The sequence below is a fragment of the Pseudorca crassidens genome, chromosome 2 (genome assembly GCF_039906515.1).
Source record: "Pseudorca crassidens isolate mPseCra1 chromosome 2, mPseCra1.hap1, whole genome shotgun sequence".
Lineage (NCBI taxonomy): Eukaryota > Metazoa > Chordata > Mammalia > Artiodactyla > Delphinidae > Pseudorca > Pseudorca crassidens.
The window spans coordinates 82,078,427-82,099,272 of record NC_090297.1 but is presented as its reverse complement, the minus strand read 5'-3'; the positions used below and the strand labels follow the sequence as shown (position 1 = coordinate 82,099,272).

Genomic DNA, 20,846 nt, shown 5'->3' with positions numbered 1-20,846 from the left:
CTTTATTGCTACCTCGCCATGGTGCGTCACTCAGTAGAAACTTTACCCATAGTAGGTGCTCAGGGAATTTTAAAAATCAAGAAAAACCAAAGTTTTACCATTGCTCTCAGTGACACTTCAGAGCAACAGGAAGTCAGTAAATGTCTTTCTAATAATTCAGTTTAGAAATGTACCAGCTGGTCTGTTTGAAATTCACTGCACTAAATACTTCGGGAAGATCGAACAAAAATTAAAAGTTTATGCTTCTAGGGACTTCCCTGTGGTCCAGTGGTTACGACTTCATCTTCCAATGCAGGGGGTGAGGGTTCGATCCCTGGTCGGGGAGCTAAAATCCCACATGCCTTGGGGCCAAAAAACCAACACATAAAACAGAAGCAATATTGTAACAAATTCAATAAAGACTTTAAAAATGGTCCACATCAAAAAATCTTACAGGGCTTCCCTGGTGGCGCAGTGGTTGAGAGTCTGCCTGCCAATGCAGGGGACACGGGTTCGTGCCCTGGTCCGGGAAGATCCCACATGCCGCGGAGTGGCTGGGCCCGTGAGCCATGGTCGCTGAGCCTGCACGTCCGGAGTCTGTGCTCCGCAACGGGAGAGGCCACAACAGTGAGAGGCCCGTGTACTGCAAAAAAAAAAAAAAAAAAAAAATCTTACAAAAACAGTTTATGCTTCTAATGAGGCAGGGAAGATAAAGACGAACCCACAAACACACCCATAAGGAAAAGGTAGAAACTGATTCTTGAGAATGCTGCATTTAGAATCTTGCAGCCTTGCTGATGGTTCTTTCTTAGGGGAATGAAAAGGATACAAAGTATACCAACATGGCACAATTTAAAAAATATTTTAATTGGAGTAAAACATATGTATAGAGCAGTGCACAAACCAATCAATTTTTATAAAATGAGGGATAGTTATTTTTTATTAAATAGTACACATCTATGTAACCAGCACCTGGATCAAGAAATAGAATATTACCAGCACCTAGAGACTCTTCTGAGTTCCCTTTCCATCACTACACACCCCTCAAGATAACCACTATCTTCACCGTTAACATCATAGGTACGTTCTGGCTGTTTTTGAAGTTTACATGTACCCATTTGTGTCCAGTTTCTTTCACTCAACGTCATATTCATGAGAGTCATGCATCTTGTTGAGTGTAGACATAGTTCATTCATTCTTATAGTATTCTACAGAGTTTCTCTCTCTTCTGTTAATGGACATCTGGGTTGTTTCTTTGGGGCTGTTATAAAGAGAGATGCTATAAGCATTTTTGAACATGTCTTTTGGTGAATATGTGTATATATCTTTGTTAGGTATACAACTAGGGATGGAACTGGTAGGTCACAGACTCTAAGTTAATATAGTAGATAATGCCAAACAGGTTTCTAAAGTGTTATACAAAATTCTCTAATTTTAGCTAGTCTGGTGGGTGTGAAGGGAGATCACATTGCAACTTCAATTTGCATTTCTGGGATAGTTAATAAGCTGAGAACCTTTTCATATGTTTTTTGACTTTTTGAGAAATGCCTGTTTATCCCTTCTTGAAAAATGCCTGTTGAAATATTCTGCTTATTTTCAATTAGGTTTTTCTGCCTTTTTCTTGTTGATTTGTGAGTGTCCTTTATATATTCTATATAAGTCCTTTTTTTGGATATGTGTAAAGCACTCTGTAGCGTGCTTTTTCACTAATGGTGTCTTAGAATGAACAGGAGTTCTTAATTGTCATGTTATCCAATGATCAGTTTTTTTCCTTTATGTTAGTGCTGTATATGTTTAAGAAGTCTTTGCCTACCTTAAGGTCATGAAGATGTTTTTTGATATTTACTTTGGATGGTTTTATTGTTTTACCTTCTACAGTTAGAGTTAATATCCTTTTGGAATAGATTTTTTTGGTATGGTATAAGGTAGAGGTTAAGATTCTTCTTTTTTCTCCATGTGGGTGTTCAGTTGATCCAGCATCATTTACTGAAAAGACAGACCACCCTTTCCCCAGTGCAACACATCAGCATCTTGAATGTAAATCAAGTGACCATATACTATAGGTCTGTTTCTGGCCTCTCTATTCTATCGTCTATCCTTGCTGCCAATTACTATTTCTACAGCTTTATAATAGGTCTTTATATCTGGTAGTGTAAGTCCTCCACCAGACTCCAATTTTTTACCCCACCAAGCCATCTAGTACTGGGGTGCCACTTCCACCTCCCACTTGGCTTTCAATATGTCCAGGTGGGTGTGATTGATTTGCTTGTTCCCATGGCTTGGTCATCTGTGGTTACCTGGTCTTTATCCCATCAAACCCCTTTAAACTGAAAGCCAGCCTGGTGTCTGCAGACAAGCAAAGCAGATCTGCTGGGTAGTGAAATAGCGCGGGGAGGGGAGAGGAGTGGATTAGGTGGGGTTGTCTCTCGTGAGGCGTACATTGAGGAAGTGGTCGATCTACACTTGAGGACTGGCTTCTCGGGAGGTACGAAGAGAGCCAAACTCTAAAATCCGGGCAGAGGAGGGCAAGGCGAGGTCAGCGCATGTAAATGTCGCGGGGGGTTCTGCAAGGCTGCGCGAATAGGCTCGCCGGGGTGGGGCCGGGAAGCCGCAAATCACCAGTTGAGGGCCGGAGTGCGCGCCGCCGGCTTAGAGCCGCTCCTGCAGCTGCCGCGGCCGGGGCTGGGGCCTGGGCGGGAGCGGGAGCCGCAAACGCCGGGCGCACAGAGAGCCGCGCGCGGGCTTCTCGGCCGGCGCGCCCCACCGATCATGAGCGGCTCCTGCTCTGGGAGCAGCCGCGGCGCAGGGCAGAACGAGCAGCGCCTCTGAGCCCCAGCCGGAGAGCCCGGGCGCCGCGCGGGGAGGTGAGTCTCCGCCGCGTGTCCCGCGGGCGTGCGGCTCCTCTCGGGGCGCCTCGGCCTCCCCCTCCCCTTGCAGGACAGACTGGGAAGTTTGTTGGCGAACTTCAGGCTACTACTTCAGGAAAGTAGAGCCGGCGCACCCCACCCCCAGCCGAGTTGGCGATTGGGGGCTGGAGTGGCTGAATGGGGGACCGGGCTGCTCCCTTAGGGGCCTCTGAACCGGCTGGGATTCCCCAGGAGGGGCCCGCGGCGGGAGGCGGGAGGCGACGTGCGGCGAGCATCTCTGCTCTTTGCTCTTTAGCGGCATCTTGCCTGGCGCTGGCCTCTCCGACCCCCTGCGCATCCAGCCGCGCCTCCTGGTCCCGTCTCTCTCTGCCCCAGAAGCCGGTGGGGGTCGAGGGATGCGAGGGCCGGGGAGGGGGAAGCCCTGGGCTTGGAGGAGGCGAGTTTCTCCACTAATCTCTTGGAAAGCTTGCAGAGAAAGCTAAGGAGCCCGCCCCGTAACTGTTGACATCTCCCTCCCTCGCTCCCTTTGTTGAGAAGGAATGAATAGTTGGTTGTGTCGCTCCCACTGCGTCGGAGAGGGGAGGGAAGGGGAGGTGAAGGCTGGGAAACAAGGGACGGTGGGCGCAACAGGCAGGAGGTTCCGGTCTCAGCCTGTCTTTCCTTACCCGCTAAGGCTGCCTCCACTTTAAAAGTTTGATCAGGTGTAGACACTCGTCGGGGAGAAGTCAAGTGGGCTCCAAAGCAGCTGACGAGCCGGCGTGGTTTTTGGAGGACTAACAGTGGGTCGTGGCTGGGGGTTGGGGGGTGGAAAACTCTGGTTTTGGTTTTAACTCACTTGAAGCAACGTGCGAAGGTGAAAGATTGCTCGCCTAACCTCATGTCTGCTTCCACCTAAAGCCATTAGCTGAGATAGAAAGTAGAGCCATGCATTCAGAGATTCTTTTAAACCTTGACCCTTATATACCAAGGCTAGCTACACTGATCTCTCCAAGGAAAACACATCGGCGGAGGGGAGGTCAGTTTGAGGGCGGATAATCTCCCTGCTTGTTGCCAAGGAGCGAAGCGAGATCCAGGGGGAGCCCTCGGTGCTGGGGGCTGGGCTCAGAGAGTCCCAAGTAGCAAGGGGCTGCCCAGTTAATAACGGGGGGAAGCCACCGGCCAAGCAGTTGTACGTGAGTGTGCAAGGGGACGGATGGAATATAACGTAAACAACTTGCCATGCCAATGGCTCCCTCATTCCCTGACTCCAACTTTCCCTAAACTGCCTCTGAGAAGCCTGACATTTCCAGAATGACTAACCAAGATCTCAATCTCCTATTCATATAGAAAGGACTGCTTGTCAAATGCATGCTAATCTTAAGACCCTTATCATGTAGATCCTGTGCTGTGTTGCTTGAAATACAATCCATGGAAGAATTATTCATACTTCAATCATCTGGCTAGACTTCATAATTTACTTCAAAATAAAGGGATACTCTTAATTCCTAAACCCAAGCAAAACTTCATTCTTAGAGGATAAGCCAATTTTATATGTGTGGTTTTTCCATCTCCTCTTCCTGTCTGCCTCTGCAGAGAAGATATAAAACTACAGATCTGGATTGTACATTCTCTGTCATGGTCATAATGGGGCAACGAGGAGGTTACGTTTCCAGAGTTTAAAATATGATAGAAAGTTCTTAAAGCCCACATCAGATGACCATCTGTGAATTTAACTTGAAAATATCTCATTTCAGAAGTAAAATAGAAAAATTCAAACAAGTGGGCGTCTTATCTCTGTCTCGACTTGTGTGTGATCATCAGTTTCTTTGAGACATCTTTATAAAGCAAGTGAGTCAGTCCTGCTGTTCACAAGCATTTCAGAGTATAGCCGCTGACCGAGGTCAGGAAGGTAGCGCATAGGTTGGGAGTGTGTCGAGCTCACTCTCATCCCTATCAGGATTTCAGCTCTTTGAACGTTCACATGGGTCTCGAGTTTTCATATCAAGATGTAGAGTCTTTGACCTTTGTATGTATTTCAAGGTCTTGTATTAGACTGAATCAGGACACTGTGTCTGTTTACCTGCACAGTAGAGAGAGGGGAAGTCGGATGGCCAAAGTCTTACCTGGGCTTTTATTTAAAGATGGCATATGAGCTCACTTAGTGTGCCTGTGTATCTATGCTCACATTCTACTTGGTTTGCTGTTGTTACGTATATTGCTCTAGGTTAAAACATTTCCCTCCTCACCCTTCCTGGTTGCAGTCTTCCCCAGAGCAGTGACTTCATTTGTGAACTCTCTTTGTGATAGGGATACAATTACAAGCAAGACAGACATGGTCCCCGCCCTGCTTAGAGGAGACCTGCTATTTTTTGAATGCTTGCTGTATGTCAAGGGCTTACATACACAATCGTATTTACTTTTCACAACAACTCCATGAAATAGATATTGTTAACCCATTTTTACAAATGAGAAACTGTCAGAGAGGTTGAGTCACTTGTCCCAGGCCACACAGTAAGACATTGGCACAGTAGGGATTTGAACTTGTGTCTTACTTCAAAGCCTTGGTTCTGAGTCAACCCATGTTTGATTTAAAAAAATTAAATAGTACATAAGAAGTACATAATGACTAGGAACATCAAGACAGAAACATCCCCAAGTGGAGAAAACATGGGAGCCAAAAACTCGAGACTTGAACTTAATCTCCACTGTGCTCTTCCAACCACATGTTCCCACCTCAAGACCTTCACATTTGCCGAATCCCCTGCCTGGAACTCCATTTGATCCTCTCTTACTGGTTCCTTCTCTTTTTTCAGGTCTCATGTCATTGTTACCTCTTCAGAGAGGTCTTCCCAGACCACTGTAGTGTAAAATAGCCCTCCGTCCCCAACAAGTGTATTCTATCATGTCATCCTGTTTCATGTTCTTTAGGGTACTTACGACCGGGATATTATCTAGTTTGTTGTCTGTGTTGGTTGGACTTCCCCATCACAGTGTAGGCTCCACGAGATCAGGACCTCATCTAGCTTTTTATATCCTCAGCTCTAGTACATTGTAAACTCTCGGAGACTCTCTATTGAGTGAATGAACGTTTATTTTCCTTATCTGGAAAAAGAGAGGGGCTTGATTCTCTGAGATTCCATCTACATATCACGTGTTGAGATTCTGCCTAGTGGTCAAATGGGGTTGTGGTTCCTCTGTCAGAATGGAAAGTACGTACCTTGAACCTAGATTCCATGCGCTTCCACCCCTGGATTTCCTCCAGGTTCCTGGAGTCTAGAAAAAAATAAAAGTGAATAAAACTCAAGTAGGAAACAGAGCAACCAACAGACTGCAAATGAGTTTCTTCCACCTATAATTCTCCCTGCCATTCCCTGCCCCGCTTTAGTGTTTTTGTTGTTGTTGGTTGTTTGTTTAAAGTTAGGTCTCTGGCCAGGGCCCACCTCCCCCATCGTTGGATCGATTCAAGCTTGACATAGGGCCCAGGCTGGAGCCAGTCTTTCCAAGTGACTAGACACAGGGCAAGGCTGTACTTTAAATGGGAAAGAGTCCCAAGTTAGAGGCAGCAAGTTGTAGAGGAGAGCCTGGCCTGTGTATTTCCAGTTTAACCGCAGCTGAGAAATTTAACTGTAACCCTGGAAACTTCAGCTTGGATGATCTCCCTCTGGTAATTAAACCCTACTTCACATCCTTCAGGTCAGCATCCCTTCCTCCGGGAAGCCTTTCCTGGCTGCTAGATTAATCGAGGCCCCCAGTCCCCACTCTGCGTGCTCCCACGGCACTGGGAATCACCAACACGCATGGTCATTACTTACTGTCTGCTTCCTTTGCAGGGTAGGAACCTCGTGAGGATAGTCGTTTGACACCGTTTCCAACACGCACACACAGTCCCCACCACCCAGGAGGCCCGCCCTTAAATGTGTGTTGAATGAAGAATGAATGAGGGAATGCTTCTTTTGCCTGAGTGATACTTTCTCATTGTTATTCTATTCTGTTACCCAGAAACTAATCTGGGTGCCAGTTGCTCTGTACCAAAGAAACTCGCTTACCTGGTGGTCCTCAAACTTGGCTCCACAGTGAACAATAAATACTAGGGGAGCTTTAACAAGACTGATGCCAGGGTCCTACCCACCGAGATTGTAATTCTGTTGGTCTGGCTTACGGCTTGGGTGTCGGGATTTTAAAAGCTTCTCCGAGGACTCTTATGTGCAGCCAGGTTGAGAGCTGCCGATTTAAGTTTTCAGAATTTATCCCTTGCGTTGGTCCTTCTAGGCTTGAAGCAGCCCAGGTGGGAGAGGGCAAGGATATAATTCATGGATATTGTATGGTTCCTGACAGTTTAAGAGGTACTTTCACAACTGTTATCACAGCTGATAATAACAAGCGGAGGGATCTACTCACTGGTTTAAATATTCTCTTTATGTTGATGACTCTTAAAAATCGACCTCCTGTCCTGGCCCCTAACTGCACCTACCAGTATCTAGCCTGCTAGACGGAACTGCCCTACTGGTACCTCACACTCAGCAGCCCCAGTGGTGAGCTTGTTACTCTCTCGCCTGCCCGCAGGGGTTCCCTCTTGTGCTACTCAGTGTGTTACAGCACAGCCCTGTCCTCCCTTGGCTGTGGCCTCCTTCCTCCCAGCCAGAGGCCTCGAGCTTCTAGCCCCTCGCTCTGCCCTTCCTTTCCCTTCCCGTGGCCACTGCCCCAGGTCGGAGCCCTCCATCACTCCTTGCTGGCTTGTTGCTGACTGACCTCCCCACCTCCCTTCTCTCCCTCCAGAGTGACCGGAGCTCCCTACCCAGGCACAGACTGGATTCCGTCCCACCCTTCCCGAGCTTCCCTAGTACTGACAGTCAGGTTCAGACACCTCAACACAGCCTTCAAGATTTCATGGTCTGGTCCTAAGCTGTGCTTCTTCCAGGAAATGCTTCTCAACGTGACTCAAGCCACACCGCGTGACTCAGTTTCCTGAGCCTGTAGGGGCACTTTCCTGCCCTTATGCATCTGCTGTTGTTGCATCCTCTTGGAGGGCTTTTCCCTACAATTTTCAGCCTTTCAAAATCCTTCATCTCCAGTGATGCCCTCTCTGAGATCCTCCTTGAGCCCTCCTTGAGCCCTTTTTTCAAAATTAATTATTCTTCACTCCAGCATGTTAAGGGTCCCATTGATGAATATATTACAGTTTTGACCCTTAAACAACACAGGTTTGAACTGCATGGGTCCACTTATACACAGATATTTTTCAATAGTAAATACTACAGTACATGGTCCGTGGTTGGTTGAATCTGTGGATATGGGGGAACCATGGATATGCAGGGCTGACTATAAGTTACATGCAGATTAGCCCCTCATTGTTCAGGTATCAACTGTATTGTCTCTTTGAGTTCATAGTCAGGGATTGAGGCTTATGCATCTTTGTTTCTCTGAGTCTCTTATCTGGAGTAGGCACTTAAATGTTTGTTGAATTGAAAATAGGAAGGGCAGTGTTAACATCCCTTGAGAATACACTGAGGTGAGGGTAGCTTGCTGAAGGGCATTCTGAAGCACTTTGGCTCAATCTTGAAATAGATAGACCTTGGATAAGCAGAGAGGAAACAGGCTACTGGAGACACTGGAGCCAGGGTAACTCTGGTCCGTCGTCCTAGCCTGAAGGTAGACGTGACCAACACTGTGGGCCTTTGTACCCGAAGAGGTTCTGTGGGGGGCTTTGGGCCTTGCCACCAGGTTCTTGGGAATGATCCAGGCCTGTCTATAAAGAAGGAAGGTGCTGATAGCTGGGACAGGTGAGAGTTCATAGCTGTGAGTGTGTGCGCGAAGGGTGAGGGAATCCTCGTCCGCTTACGCCACTGTGGTCAGGCTGGGAGGGCTGGGGAGTTTGGTTTCTTTTTTAATAACGATGATTAACATTGAACAAGTGCTGACAGTGCACCAGGTACTGGCCAGACCCGGGAGGGGCCCACGTGGGGACTCACAGTCCATTGTCTGCACCCGCTGGGAGGCAGGCCTTCTGTGTGGTCCCAGTTAGACACAGAGCAGACAGGCCTCAGAATTACCAGGCTTGGCAAAGAACTGAGGACAGGGTTCAGATTATATGCCTTGCGTGGAGGGTCTCCTTCCACCCAGCTGCCGGCACTCGGGTGTCTGTCTCTGTTGTAGAAACAGTGGAGTGTGTGTGTGTGTGTGTGTGTGTGTGTGTGTGTGTGTGTGTGTGTGTGTGTGTGTGTGTGTGTGTGTGTGTGTGTGTTGTCATTTGCTTCCTTTGCATACCCTGCTGTCTTGGTCCTGGTTCCACCTCTTACTCTACCAGCTTCTGGAGGGCTGTGTTCTTCTTGGTTGTCTCCAAGCCACATCCCAAGTCCCCAGTTCCTTTGTGGAACTGTCTCTGCGGTGGTGCTAGTGAGTGATGATTTTCACTCAGATCGTTCCCTTTGCAGTGGAAAGGGTGGTCTGTGAGGAATGGGTGCTGCAAGGCTTGAGAAGAGACCACAGTGCAAAGAGATGATCTCCTCACCACGCTCGGGGAAGACCAGTGCTTTGCGCTTAGCTACGCAGCTGTGATCTCTAGACCAGTCTGATACCACGACTAGTGGTGCACATTCTGGATCCTTATGTCTCCTGGGACTAGCCCGAATTTTTATTCAGTCTTGTGTTTCTTTATCTCTATATATTGGCCTTTAAAATGTCATATAATTTGGCTTAGATCAAAACCATAGTTTGTTTTTTAGGGGGCGGAGGTGCTAACTCTGCTCAGGGTGAGCATTTCTGCTAGCGTTCATAGCTGGGAACAACTGTCGGGGCTGCTTTTGCACAGAGCATTTTCCTTTTCTTTCCATGATCTGTGCCCCCCAACCCTATTTTCTCTTCCTTCTCCGCCCTTCCCACTCTTCCCTGACTATACAGACACCCATGTGCATTGCTCAACCCTGCTGGTGGCAAGCAGGTCCCTGACCCCTCCGGGGGCTGGTTGTACATGGAGGTCCCCCACCCCAGTGGCTTTCCTCTCCCGCTGAGCCCCTGATGTATGGAGGAGTAGCCCACCTCCTGACCCCTGACCCTGGCCGTCTTCGTTAATTAGCATACATTGATTTATTTATAAGCAGCAGGTCTTTGCCAGAAAGAATCTGTCCTGTCTCTCTGGGTAGCACAACTGAGGGGCTGGTCTGGCGCTGAAGGCGTTCTAGCAGCTAAGGAATTCCAGTCATCTTCACCTGTTCTTATCATTTACAGGGTGGTGGGAATGCGTGAGCTAATTATCTAACATATTTGAACGTTTTCTCAAATGCATTTATTACTGAAACTTGAGTCTTTCCTCAGTATTCTTTTTTGTTAGTCATGCTTTTCCATCGGCTTCAGTCATCTGAAGTAATAAAATGGCTCATGTGCCTCTAAAGTCCCTGAAACGTATTTGCCCTTTTCCATTGGCGGATCTGCTGCCAACCCAGGAGGATTCTTCTGCAGGATGAAAAACGGAGATGAGTAAACTGCCCATCGTATTAAATGTCATGAGTGATGCTACTCAGTATTTGTCCTTTAACACTCTGTGAACATTTTCTTTTGTTATGTGGTCTATTTCCATTTCCTTTTGTAAGTGGGAAATCAGTTCTTGTGCTTTTCTTAGATTTATACCTTCACTCTTTTCTTCCCCACTTAGAGTTGAGAATCATGGCTGCGGGAAAGTTTGCAAGCCTTCCTAGAAACATGCCAGTGAATCACCAGTTCCCCCTGGCCTCAACCATGGACCTCCTGAGCAGCAAGTCACCTCTCGCTGAGCATCGCACAGATGCCTATCAAGACGTGTCTATACACGGCACCCTTCCACGGAAGAAGAAAGGCCCTCCTCCCGTAAGGTCCTGTGATAACTTCAGTCACGTGGGGACCCTCCCCCATTCCAAATCCCCACGGCAGCACTCACCTCTGAGCCAAGACGTCATCCAGGAGCACCCACCGCAAGACTGGAAAGGCAAAACCTTCACCTTCAGGTAGCTTCTTTAATTTCATGGGTGAAAATGATTTGTTTTAAAGGGCTTTTTTTTTTTAAGTCTTTTTTTAGGAAAAATGTCATATATGCATAAAGTAGAGAAGATAGGTTCATTACCTCCTGTGGACCCATCACCCAGCTTCAACAGTTATCAACCCATGGCCAGGCCTGCTATGTCTGTACTCCCACCCACTTTCTTTCCTCTGGTATTATTTTGAAGCAAATCTCAGACCTCATTTTATCTGTAAGTATTTTGGTATGTGTCTTTCAAAGACAAGGACTCTTATTTTAAAAAACATAATAACCACAATATAAAAAACTGTAACATGAAAAGATGCTCAACATCACTAATCATTAGAGAAATGAAAATCGAAACTGCAATGAGGTATTACCTCACACCGTCAGAATGGCCATTATCAAAAAATCTAGAAACAATAAATGCTGGAAAGGGTGTGGTGAAAAGGGAACCCTCCTGCACTGTTGGTGGGAATGTAAATTGATACAGCCACTATGGAGAACAGTATGGAGGTTCCTCAAAAAACTAAAAACAGAACTACCATATGATCCAGCAATCCCACTACTGGGCATATACCCCGAGAAAACCATGACTCAAAAAGACACATGCACCCCAGTGTTCATTGCAGCACTATTTACAATAGCCAGGACATGGAAGCAACCTAAATGCCCATGGACAAATGAATGGATAAAGAAGAAGTGGTACATATATACAATGGAATATTACTCAGCCATAAAAAGAAACAAAATTGAGTTATCTGTAGTGAGGTGGATGGACCTAGAGTCTGTCATACAGAGTGAAGTAAGTCAGAAAGAGAAAAACAAATACTGCATGCTAACACATATATATGGAATCTAAAAAAAAAAAGAAAAAGAATGGTACTGATGAACCAAGTGGCAGGGCAGGAATAAAGATGTAGATATAGAGAGTGGACTTGAGGACATGGAGGAGGGCGGGGCAGGGCGGGGAAGCTGGGGTGAAGTGAGAGACACATATTCACTACCAAGTGCTAGTGGGAAGCAGCAGCATAGCACAGGGAGATCAGCTTGGTGCTTTGCGATGACCTAGAGAGGTGGGATGGGGAGGGTGAGAGGAAGGCTCAGGGGGGAGGGGATATGGGGATGTATGTGTGCATGTGGCTGATTCGCTTTGTTGTATGACAGAGACTAACACAGTATTGTGAAGCAATTATACTCCAATAAAGATCTATTTAGGGCTTCCCTGGTGGCACAGTGGTTGAGAGTCCGCCTGCCGATGCAGGGGACACGGGTTCGTGCCCTGGTCCGGGAAGATCCCACATGCCGCGGAGCGGCTGGGCCCGTGAGCCATGGCCGCTGAGCCTGCGCGTCCGGAGCCTGTGCTCCGCAGCAGGAGAGGCCACAACAGTGAGAGGCCCGCGTACCGCAAAAAAAAAAAAAAAGATCTATTTAAAAATAACTAACATCTAAAAAAAGAACCATTTCTTAATATCTTCCAGTATTTGAGAGTATTTTGAAGGCCAACTTCCTATATCATTAAGTCCCTCAAAAGGAACCACAGCATTTCTTTTTATCATAACATCAGGTTATGAACTACATCCATCCAATTCTTTTTTTTATCTTTTCAAAGAATTTATTACCCTTGACTTTTGCATAAGTCATGGCCTTTATTTTCCTAGCTCTACACAATATTATCATTAACCAGGACTTCTTATACACACTGTTATCACTTTTATTACCCATTGTAATGAAAGATATGAGACACAAGTGAAATAAGATGCAAAATAAATTCCAGCCCAGTTCACAAAATGAGCCGCCAGCCATTCATTCAGCCTTACGTTTCTGTAGCAACAAGCAGCAGCAGTTCCATAGCACCATCATGTAATAGAACCTGCAGCCAGTCTAGGCACTGCAATTCACGTTCTCTATGTATTTAATTGCATCCAGTTTGCAATATGAAAACCAACTGTAGGTGAAAGGCCTGTGTATGTAAGTTGCTATGGAAATATGGAGAGGGAAATGTTTAATTCCTTCTTGGAGGGAAATTGAAGTTCAGGGAAGGTTTCACATTTGATCTGTGTTTTAAAAGTAAAGAGAAGGTGTCCGCAGGTGTTGAAGAGGGGGAAGCACCTCCAGGTCAGGATACAGTGTGAACAAAGCCAGGAAACACTGCTGCGAAAGCCCGGAGAACAGAAATTAAACTGCGTGGTTGAAATAGGGTTTTTTGAAAGTGAATCTTCAAAATCTTTTAAAACACCGCAAATGTGTATCCATCTCCCTGTGTAGAACTAGTGTATCTTATTTCCTCAGAACAGAAGCTGTTGCTCCTCAGTCACTTCTCAAGGACATATTTAGATGATTTCACTCCAGTTCATCTGCATTCATTTTCTTCCCATTAGACACTTTCCCCCTTTATAAAAATGACTATAACTCACAAAAGGCACTCGTGCATCCAATTCTATAGAGATGCCAGGATGTCTATAAATCAGGAGCTGCCTCTCCTTGTGTAGGTGGCCCCCACTATCCAGAGCATTCCTGTGAAACCCTCCATAAGCTGAAACGGTGTGAAATGAAGAAACAATTACCTTAGGACACATCTTGCTAAAGGATGCACAAGATAAATGGAGATAAAGCCCAGGTGCTCACAGACAGTTCAAAGCTAGGGCAGTTTGATGCTGAGACGCTGAGTGTAGTTCCAGAGAAGGAGCTTGGTGGTGCCGCTCTTGCTGCTGCTCTGTGTACACACTGCATCTGTAACAACTTCTTGAAAACAGACACTGAACACTGTTTTCACTTTTCACCTCTTTTCACAAAAGCAAAAATCCTCCTCAGATTTCTTTTGATTACTGAAATCAGGTACTAACATAGGTCTTTTCCTAAAAGCTAAGTGATGTAAAGCAAACTCTCGAAAAGCAGGGATACCTGTATTTAGTTGTCAACATGCTGAAGTAAAATTGTGTGTGGATGTATCATCGGGTCAGCTTCAGGATACTTTAGACCAAGAATTGATTTCTCCTTCTATCCACCAGGGAGCTGGGTAAATAAGCCTCACTGTTGTAAAGGCTTCTTCTCTGCATCTATAATGGGCCTGGTTGTGACCCTGCTTGTTAGAGCTGGTTTAGAAACTCTTTTCCTGTTGAGGAAGACCAGCAACCTGTGATGCTATCGGGTAAAGCAGGGGATGGTTTCTTCTGCTGTATCTCCTGGTGTCTCTCTTTTTGTCCTACCCTGTAGCAAGGAAAGCCATTTTGATCCTAGCTCATTTATTTGTTCCATGCCTATATATTGAGCACCTGTGTTAATTAGAATACATTGATTTTATAAGCACCATTGCTTCACCAGGAAAATTCTGCTGATTTCCTCTGTGTATCTTAGCTGAAGTGCTGGTCTGACACAGTAGACATTCTAGCTGTCAAATCATTGCCCTCTTACAGGGTGGGGAAATACGTAAACTAACAGGATAACAATGGAACATCAGAAACAGTGTCCTTCCAGAGCTAACATTGTAGTGAGGGACCCAGATAATAAATACAAGTGAATAAACAAGACAATTGCAGATTATACTCAGTGATGTAGAGGAACTAGAGTGATACACTAGAGATTTATTGGGGTTGTATCTTTTTTATAGGGTGGACAGGTCTCTGAGGAAAAGAACTAGTGGAAGGCTCTCTGGGCCTAGGGAGAACAAGTGCAAGGAACCGGGGGTGGGAACAAGTTTGGCATGTTTGAAAAATCCAAAACAAGCTGCGGTGACCTGCAGCTGGGATGTAGCACATTGAGAGGTGAATAGTACACATGTTGGGAAAGAGCTAGGCAGGCAAGAGTTCAGAATTATTTTTAGTTGTGTAGTCGCAGTATTACAAGAAGAAAATAAGTTGAGGCCCAGATATTCTCTGGAGAAAGCACTGGAGAGTCTGCAAAGTTTCTGACATCAAACCACAATGTTCCCCAGCGTGTTCTGGGGGTCAGAAGGTTCTGCTCTGTGGAGTCTCGCCGGGTGGCCTGCTGATGACAGGTGCACGTGGAGGTGCATGCCTGTGCACGGTAATGTTAATGTCGCATCACTGGCACCTAACACTCTGGGATGCAGAAGCAGAGCCATCATTGCTCCCTCTTAGGAAGGTTATGAGGTAGCAAAGAACCATGACTTATGGCTAGCCAAAATTAAGCACAAATGCCAGGCTGCACTATGTGGGGTCAGAACCAGCTGGCTTCCTGTGGCCACTTTTTATTCATTAAGTTAAACTCTATATTGAGCTAGGTATCCATGACGTACCACATAGAGACGGTTCACAAACTCATTCCCTGAAGTTCTAAGGTCTAGGCTGGGTGTCTGCCCTTACCAGGGGAAACTCCCAGGGGCCGAGGGTGGAAATGGAGCCACCCTTTCTAGCTTGAGGACGTTCTCGATAAACACCCAAGGCCCCCGCTGTCACCCTGCCAGCAGTTCAAAGCTTTTTAACTTGAAAACTGACTTGGACATAGATCAGACCTCAGTAAAAGATCTTATCGGAGGTGGACACAAGTCATGAGTTTCAAGTCCAGGCTGTGGAAGATTTAACAAGCACTGCTGGTTTACGTTTGTTTCGGATTCAGAATTACGTTCGTCCACATTCACATCTTTTTTCCTTAACTTAAAGTATCTTATTGTTGAAGGTCAGTACAGAGTGACAAATGCACATCCTTCAAAATGAGGCTGAGTGAGAAGGCGAGTGGCTCTGTGTCACAGGATCATAAAGTCCTCTTCCCCTGCTCCGCAGTCTTGTTAATGTGTTTTTTTTTACCTGGCACATTTTAAAAATATCCTGAGGTGTTCCCAGTTTTGAGGAGTTCAGAGTACCGTATATTCTTTTTTTTTTTTAATCCTTTTAAGTATTCCTAATAAGATTATGAGCTGCCTCACTTATTCTTTGGAACAATCCACAGTGTCAACAAGTAACATCTGTGAATGTGAAAAGCTGGGGACAAGATATATGAATGAGAACCTGAGGCTCTAGAGCGGAGAGTGTGACTAAGGTGCTGGACAGAACTACTGTGAGAGAGAAACAGCATTTCTATTCCTAACTCAGCTCTGACAGCCCAGTGGAGCTGTGAAAACACCAACCACCCACCACCCGAGCTCACTCACCACTGGAAGCTGGGAGCCATATGTGTTTTAAAGTTAAGAGTTTTGGATCCCTGAGTCTAGGGACCTCAGACTAGTTAGGTCTTTAACAACATTATTGATTTTTTAAAAAATTCATTCATTTTTGGCTGTGTTGGGTCTTCGTGGCTGTGCACGGGCTTTCTCTAGTCGCGGCAAGTGCGGGCTACTCTTCGTTGCAGTGTGTGGGCTTCCCATTGTGGTGGCTTCTCTTGTTGCAGAGCACAGGCTCTAGGCGCGACGGCTTCAGTAGTTGTGGCACATGGGCTCAGTAGTTGTGGCACACGGGCTTAGTTGCTCCATGGCATGTGGGATCTTCCCAGACCAGGACTCGAACCTGTGTCCCCTGCATTGGCAGGCGCATTCTTAACCACTGTGCCACCAGGGAATTCCCAAGATTATTGGTTTTTTCTTTCTTTTTCTTTTTTTGGGGGGGCTTGTTTCAGGCAAACTCTTTTGGCCTTACTTGTTTCTTTTCATAGTGCATTCAGGGGTTAACTTCAGCTAGGAGTGACTTGCCCAGATGTCAAGTCTGCAAGCCTTCCATTCCATCACATTTGGTGTTGGCATGATGATGGTGGAGCCATCTTGGAGGGCCCCACCCACTCTTCATGTGGACCCGCCTACACTCAGAGGGAAGCCCTTCAGACGGCACCTCCTTGTCTTGTGAAATACTCTAAGTTGCAAGTTCGCTGTTTTCCCAACAAACATGTTTGCCTTGTTAGTCATTAAAAAGTCACCTTTATTATGATTGAATATCAGTTGAATACCCAACCTGTGGGAGGCCCCAGGCAAAGCAGAGGAAATCTCCCCTTTGACCTTTGCATTATTAAGCTGTCATATAAACATACGTCATATCCACATGAATTATTACCATCTTAAAGGATATGTTCATTAATTGCCTTGTTTGAACATCATAACCTGTGAGAGGGACAGCAGATTTCATCGTTAGCAGCAGCAGTGTGTTGTCATCATCACAGTTGAGAAAATGGTTCAGGGATATTGAGGCACCTGAGATTAGACCCTAGTGGGTAACTGAGCTGGGATTAGGACCCGGAAACTACTGTAGGGACTTCCCCAGATGCTGCGCTCTATAGCCTCCCAAGAAGGCTGGCCCTGCCGTGGGCATCCTCTGAGCTATCCTCTTGCGTGGAAAGCTTCGGGCCCCCAGGGGTCTGACTGCAGCATCTCAGACACACCCCCTTGAGGAGGATAGAGCCTTGGCTGCCAAGAGCAGGCAGAAGGCAGGCCTGGAAGGGGAGTTGGTCTCCTCGTTCTGAGACCTGTATCTCTTGGCTTTGTTGTTGTCTTGGCTGCCCTTGGATGTACTTGTGGTTTTGAAAGGTAGCCAAAGCAAGAAGCCCAGCGCTCTTAAACGTGCTGCTTGATGTCACAGAAGGAGCCTTTGTTCTGCAAGCAGAGCAAGGCTTCTCTGAGAGGTCTGCCGACGGGATTTCCTCTTGACATTAGCATTGTTTGGCTGGTGTCCCTTTGATTCATCTATCTTCAAGGATGAATTTTTATATCAATCTGGGGCCTTCCTTGGGCTGAGAGGGGACCAGTTCCTGTTGTGAGAGGTCTGTGTTGCCAGGAGAGCTGAAGGTTCAACGCTTGGAGTCCACTGTGGGTCCTTTTCCTGCTTGTGGGTACATGGAGGCACGCATTCCGGGGAACAGCTGCTGAGAGCCTAATTCCTTCTGCCCCTTGTGCTGAGGGAGCATGTGGCTGGACAATGTGGTGTTTCATGAATTTGCATGAGTGGAGCTGACTGACTAGTCACAAGTGTTTTAACTGATGGGGGCCAGAAAGTCTGCAAAATTATCCCAAGTTAAAATCCGGTATCCTTTCCCAGGCAGTAAGTAACCTACCAGGTCACGGTGTCAGCTCTTCAAAGTTAAAGAAAAAGTGTAAGGCGCAGGATCTGTGCAGACCCTTCTCTAAACGCTGTTTTAAAGACCTAACTCTGGGCTGTGTTGGTGACCCCTTCTGAAAAATTGTTTCATGTGTTCCTCTTCAGAACCACCAAGTTCTATAACTATTGCTCTCTCCTTAGCAAAGCAAGATGTTCCCCCAGACATGCAAATAAATCACCCTTTAGCTCACAGGTAATCAGAAGGCTCTGCAGTGTGAAGGTCCACACACAAACATCTGCACATTATTATACATGGACATGTCTGCTGTCTGCAAATTGGAAGCTTTTTGTGCACAGAGGAAAAGTTGGGTTTAGAGTTGAAACAAATTTATTTAATAGACTAATAGATTCTATTTAATAGAAGGTACATTTATTGAGTTAGCAGAATAACCGTGGCTTAACTGCCAAGAATGTCTCCAGAATGTAAGAGCCCGTGCATTGAATTTTTATTTTTAAACTTTCAAGTTGAGTTTTACTAACATTTTGAAACGCCCCTTGGTGTTTGAGCGCAGCTGTTGTGGATGGGTTAGTGAATTCCGAGGAATGGTGCACGTCCAGGCTCCGGTGGCCCCTGGTGTGCTGAGGCCAGGAGCAGCTGGGTCAGAGGTGAGCTCAGCCCTGCTGGGCATCTTGTACCGGCCCAGGGTTGGGGGAGCCCAGAGAATAGGAAATGCCTGCAGGTCCACCAGCTGCCTGACAGTAGTCCTAAATCCTCTACTAGCAGGGATGATTTCAGCCCTAAAGGTTGGGATCTGTGCATTCTCAGCTGTTCTGGGAAAAACGAAAGGACATTTTTTTTTAACTGATTGCAAACCGCAACCAAGAGAATGGTCAGAGAATTACACAAAGCTGTCCTTGTTGAGTGGAGCTGTTCAATATCTTCTCTTTCCCCCAACCCCTCACACCCCACCCCAACTGACCTGCTTTAAATCCTTTTTTTTCTGGCCTCCTGCATGCTGTTTGAGAAAAGTCAGGTTTTTTCAGTCTTCTGAGAGTCAGAAACTGTGAGTTTATCAGGCCCCTCAGTATAGGTTAAAGCATACTGTAAACAGAAGACGCTCTGCAGTTACAGACTACTCATGTTCTTATCACATGTGGATTTGAGAGCCATCCCAGCCTGGCCAGAGATGGGAGCTAGAGAAGTTGTAGTTACTCTCGTTGATTGGAAGGAGATTCCTTCCTGGGGCCTGGACTGGAGCCACAGGAGTGATAAGCCCTCAGGCCGTGGCCACCCTGCTGTTCACAGTTTTGTAATGCTGTCACCACCCAGTCTGTCTCTAAGAGACTAGCTGCAGGATTGCATACAGAATTTCAAGCTCTCTCTCCTTGGAGGCCCCAAACACAAGCGCTGAGGGTATTCCTGTTTACGGATTGTGCCGTTATTGACAAATTACAGAAGGCTGAGAAACCTTCCGTGCTGACCCAGCCTTTATGCAGCGGACTGTCTGCGGTTCCAGAATCACTTGCAAACATAGTAAGAGGTAAGAGGCGAGAACACGAGTCACGTAACTGAGAGGTCTCGGTTCAGATGCCTGTTTATCCACTACTAGGTGTGTGAACTAGGGCAAGCTCTAAACTATAAAATAGGGTGAAAATAATCCCCTCTGAGGAGTGCTGTGAGGATTCACTGGTCACTAAACACGAAGGCTCCACCGAGTGTCAGCACTCTGGCTTTCACTCTTGAGCCTGGCACCGCCTTCTGGGGCTCTGGGTGGAGCAGGTCTCAGCTTCCACCTGATCAGAGCTGTTTATTCTTCTCCTGCCAACTCTGCTGTGTGACGCCTGACCCTGAAGGCCATTGGTACTTTTGCTGGGACGTTGATTTAGCCCCGGACATCAAAGAAAGCTGCTAGCGACCTTGATGCTGATTCCAGCAACCAGACTGGTAGCTTTGTGACCTTATGTAAGTTCCTTCACCTTTCTGAATCTCCACGTCCTCAAAGGGTGGCTTGTGGGGGTCAAATACAATCCCAAGTGAGGGCACCTAGCCCAGGACCTGGCATGAAGCAGGGGCTCAGATGTTGGTTTCCGCCCTTCCTTCCTCCTGGGAGGCTCTTAATCCTCGTGTGTAACCTGAGATCACGTTCCATGCCTGCGGCTAATGGGGGAGAAAGTTTCCCACGTGTTGACGGAGTCTGGCTGGAATCCCTCTACCTGGGTCTGCTCTGAGCTGCCCTACAGCAGTGCATCTTGGCCACCGCTTGTGCTTACAGGTGCACAGAAACATCGGTGCACAGAAAGATTAGCACACCATTGTGCTGAGACCCAGAACAGAGCCTCCCTTTGGTGGACTGGCCCAGCCCTCGTCTGATTGATTGTAGTACTTAATGTCAGTGTCTTCACTGTTTATTCTTTGATGAATATTTATGGAGCTTAGTTAGTGCCAGGTATTGTGCTAGGCACCAGGTACCCAGTGGAGAAGAAAATAGATGTGGGCCCTGTCCTTAGGGACCGCCCAGTTTAGGTGGCACGCAGACAAATGCATCAACAGATACATAACTGCAGAATGAGGAGGTGCAAGGAAGGTCACATCAGAGAGCCCTGAGTTCCTTGGACTGGGAGGAGGGAATGGCTCTCTGCGGGAGGGAACATTTGAAGATTTAATATGAAAAGAGAATGTAAAATACCTCATTCATATTTTTATGTTACTATGTATTGATAATTTTGAAATATTAGGTTAAAAGATTATTAAAATTAAGTTCATCTATTTCTTTTCAACTGGCGACCAGAAAAGTTTAAGTTACATGTTTTTCACATTGTATTCCTATTGGACAGTACCGGTCTAGACCTCACTAAGGAGTTTAGATTTTCTCCATAGGGCCAAGGGAAGCCTTTAAAGGGTTTTAAGCAAAGGAATAGCATGGTCTGATGCAGTTTTAGAAGATTCAGTGGAGAAGTGATTGATGGAAGAGAAGCTGGAGAGAGGGCAGGAGGCGATGGCAGCAGTACGGGAAGCGGTGGGGTCTGCTCTGGGATGACAGTGGAGGAGATGAAGGT

At 46.5% G+C, this 20,846-nt stretch overlaps 1 protein-coding gene across 6 annotated transcripts in view; it reads left to right on the top strand.

Moving 5' to 3' along the window:
• Window positions 1–20,846, top strand: part of BCAR3 (BCAR3 adaptor protein, NSP family member) — a 206,206-nt gene that overhangs the window by 87,025 nt on the left and 98,335 nt on the right. For 4 of the 6 annotated variants that reach the window (XM_067726936.1, XM_067726930.1, XM_067726932.1 and 1 more), the window contains one exon: window positions 10,474–10,801. In XM_067726936.1, coding sequence (XP_067583037.1) covers window positions 10,474–10,801 — 328 coding nt within the window. Of the gene's footprint in view, window positions 1–2,402; window positions 2,465–2,657; window positions 2,844–10,473; window positions 10,802–20,846 lie in introns of those variants that run through there. The other 2 variants (XM_067726935.1, XM_067726931.1) reach the window with 2 other exon arrangements.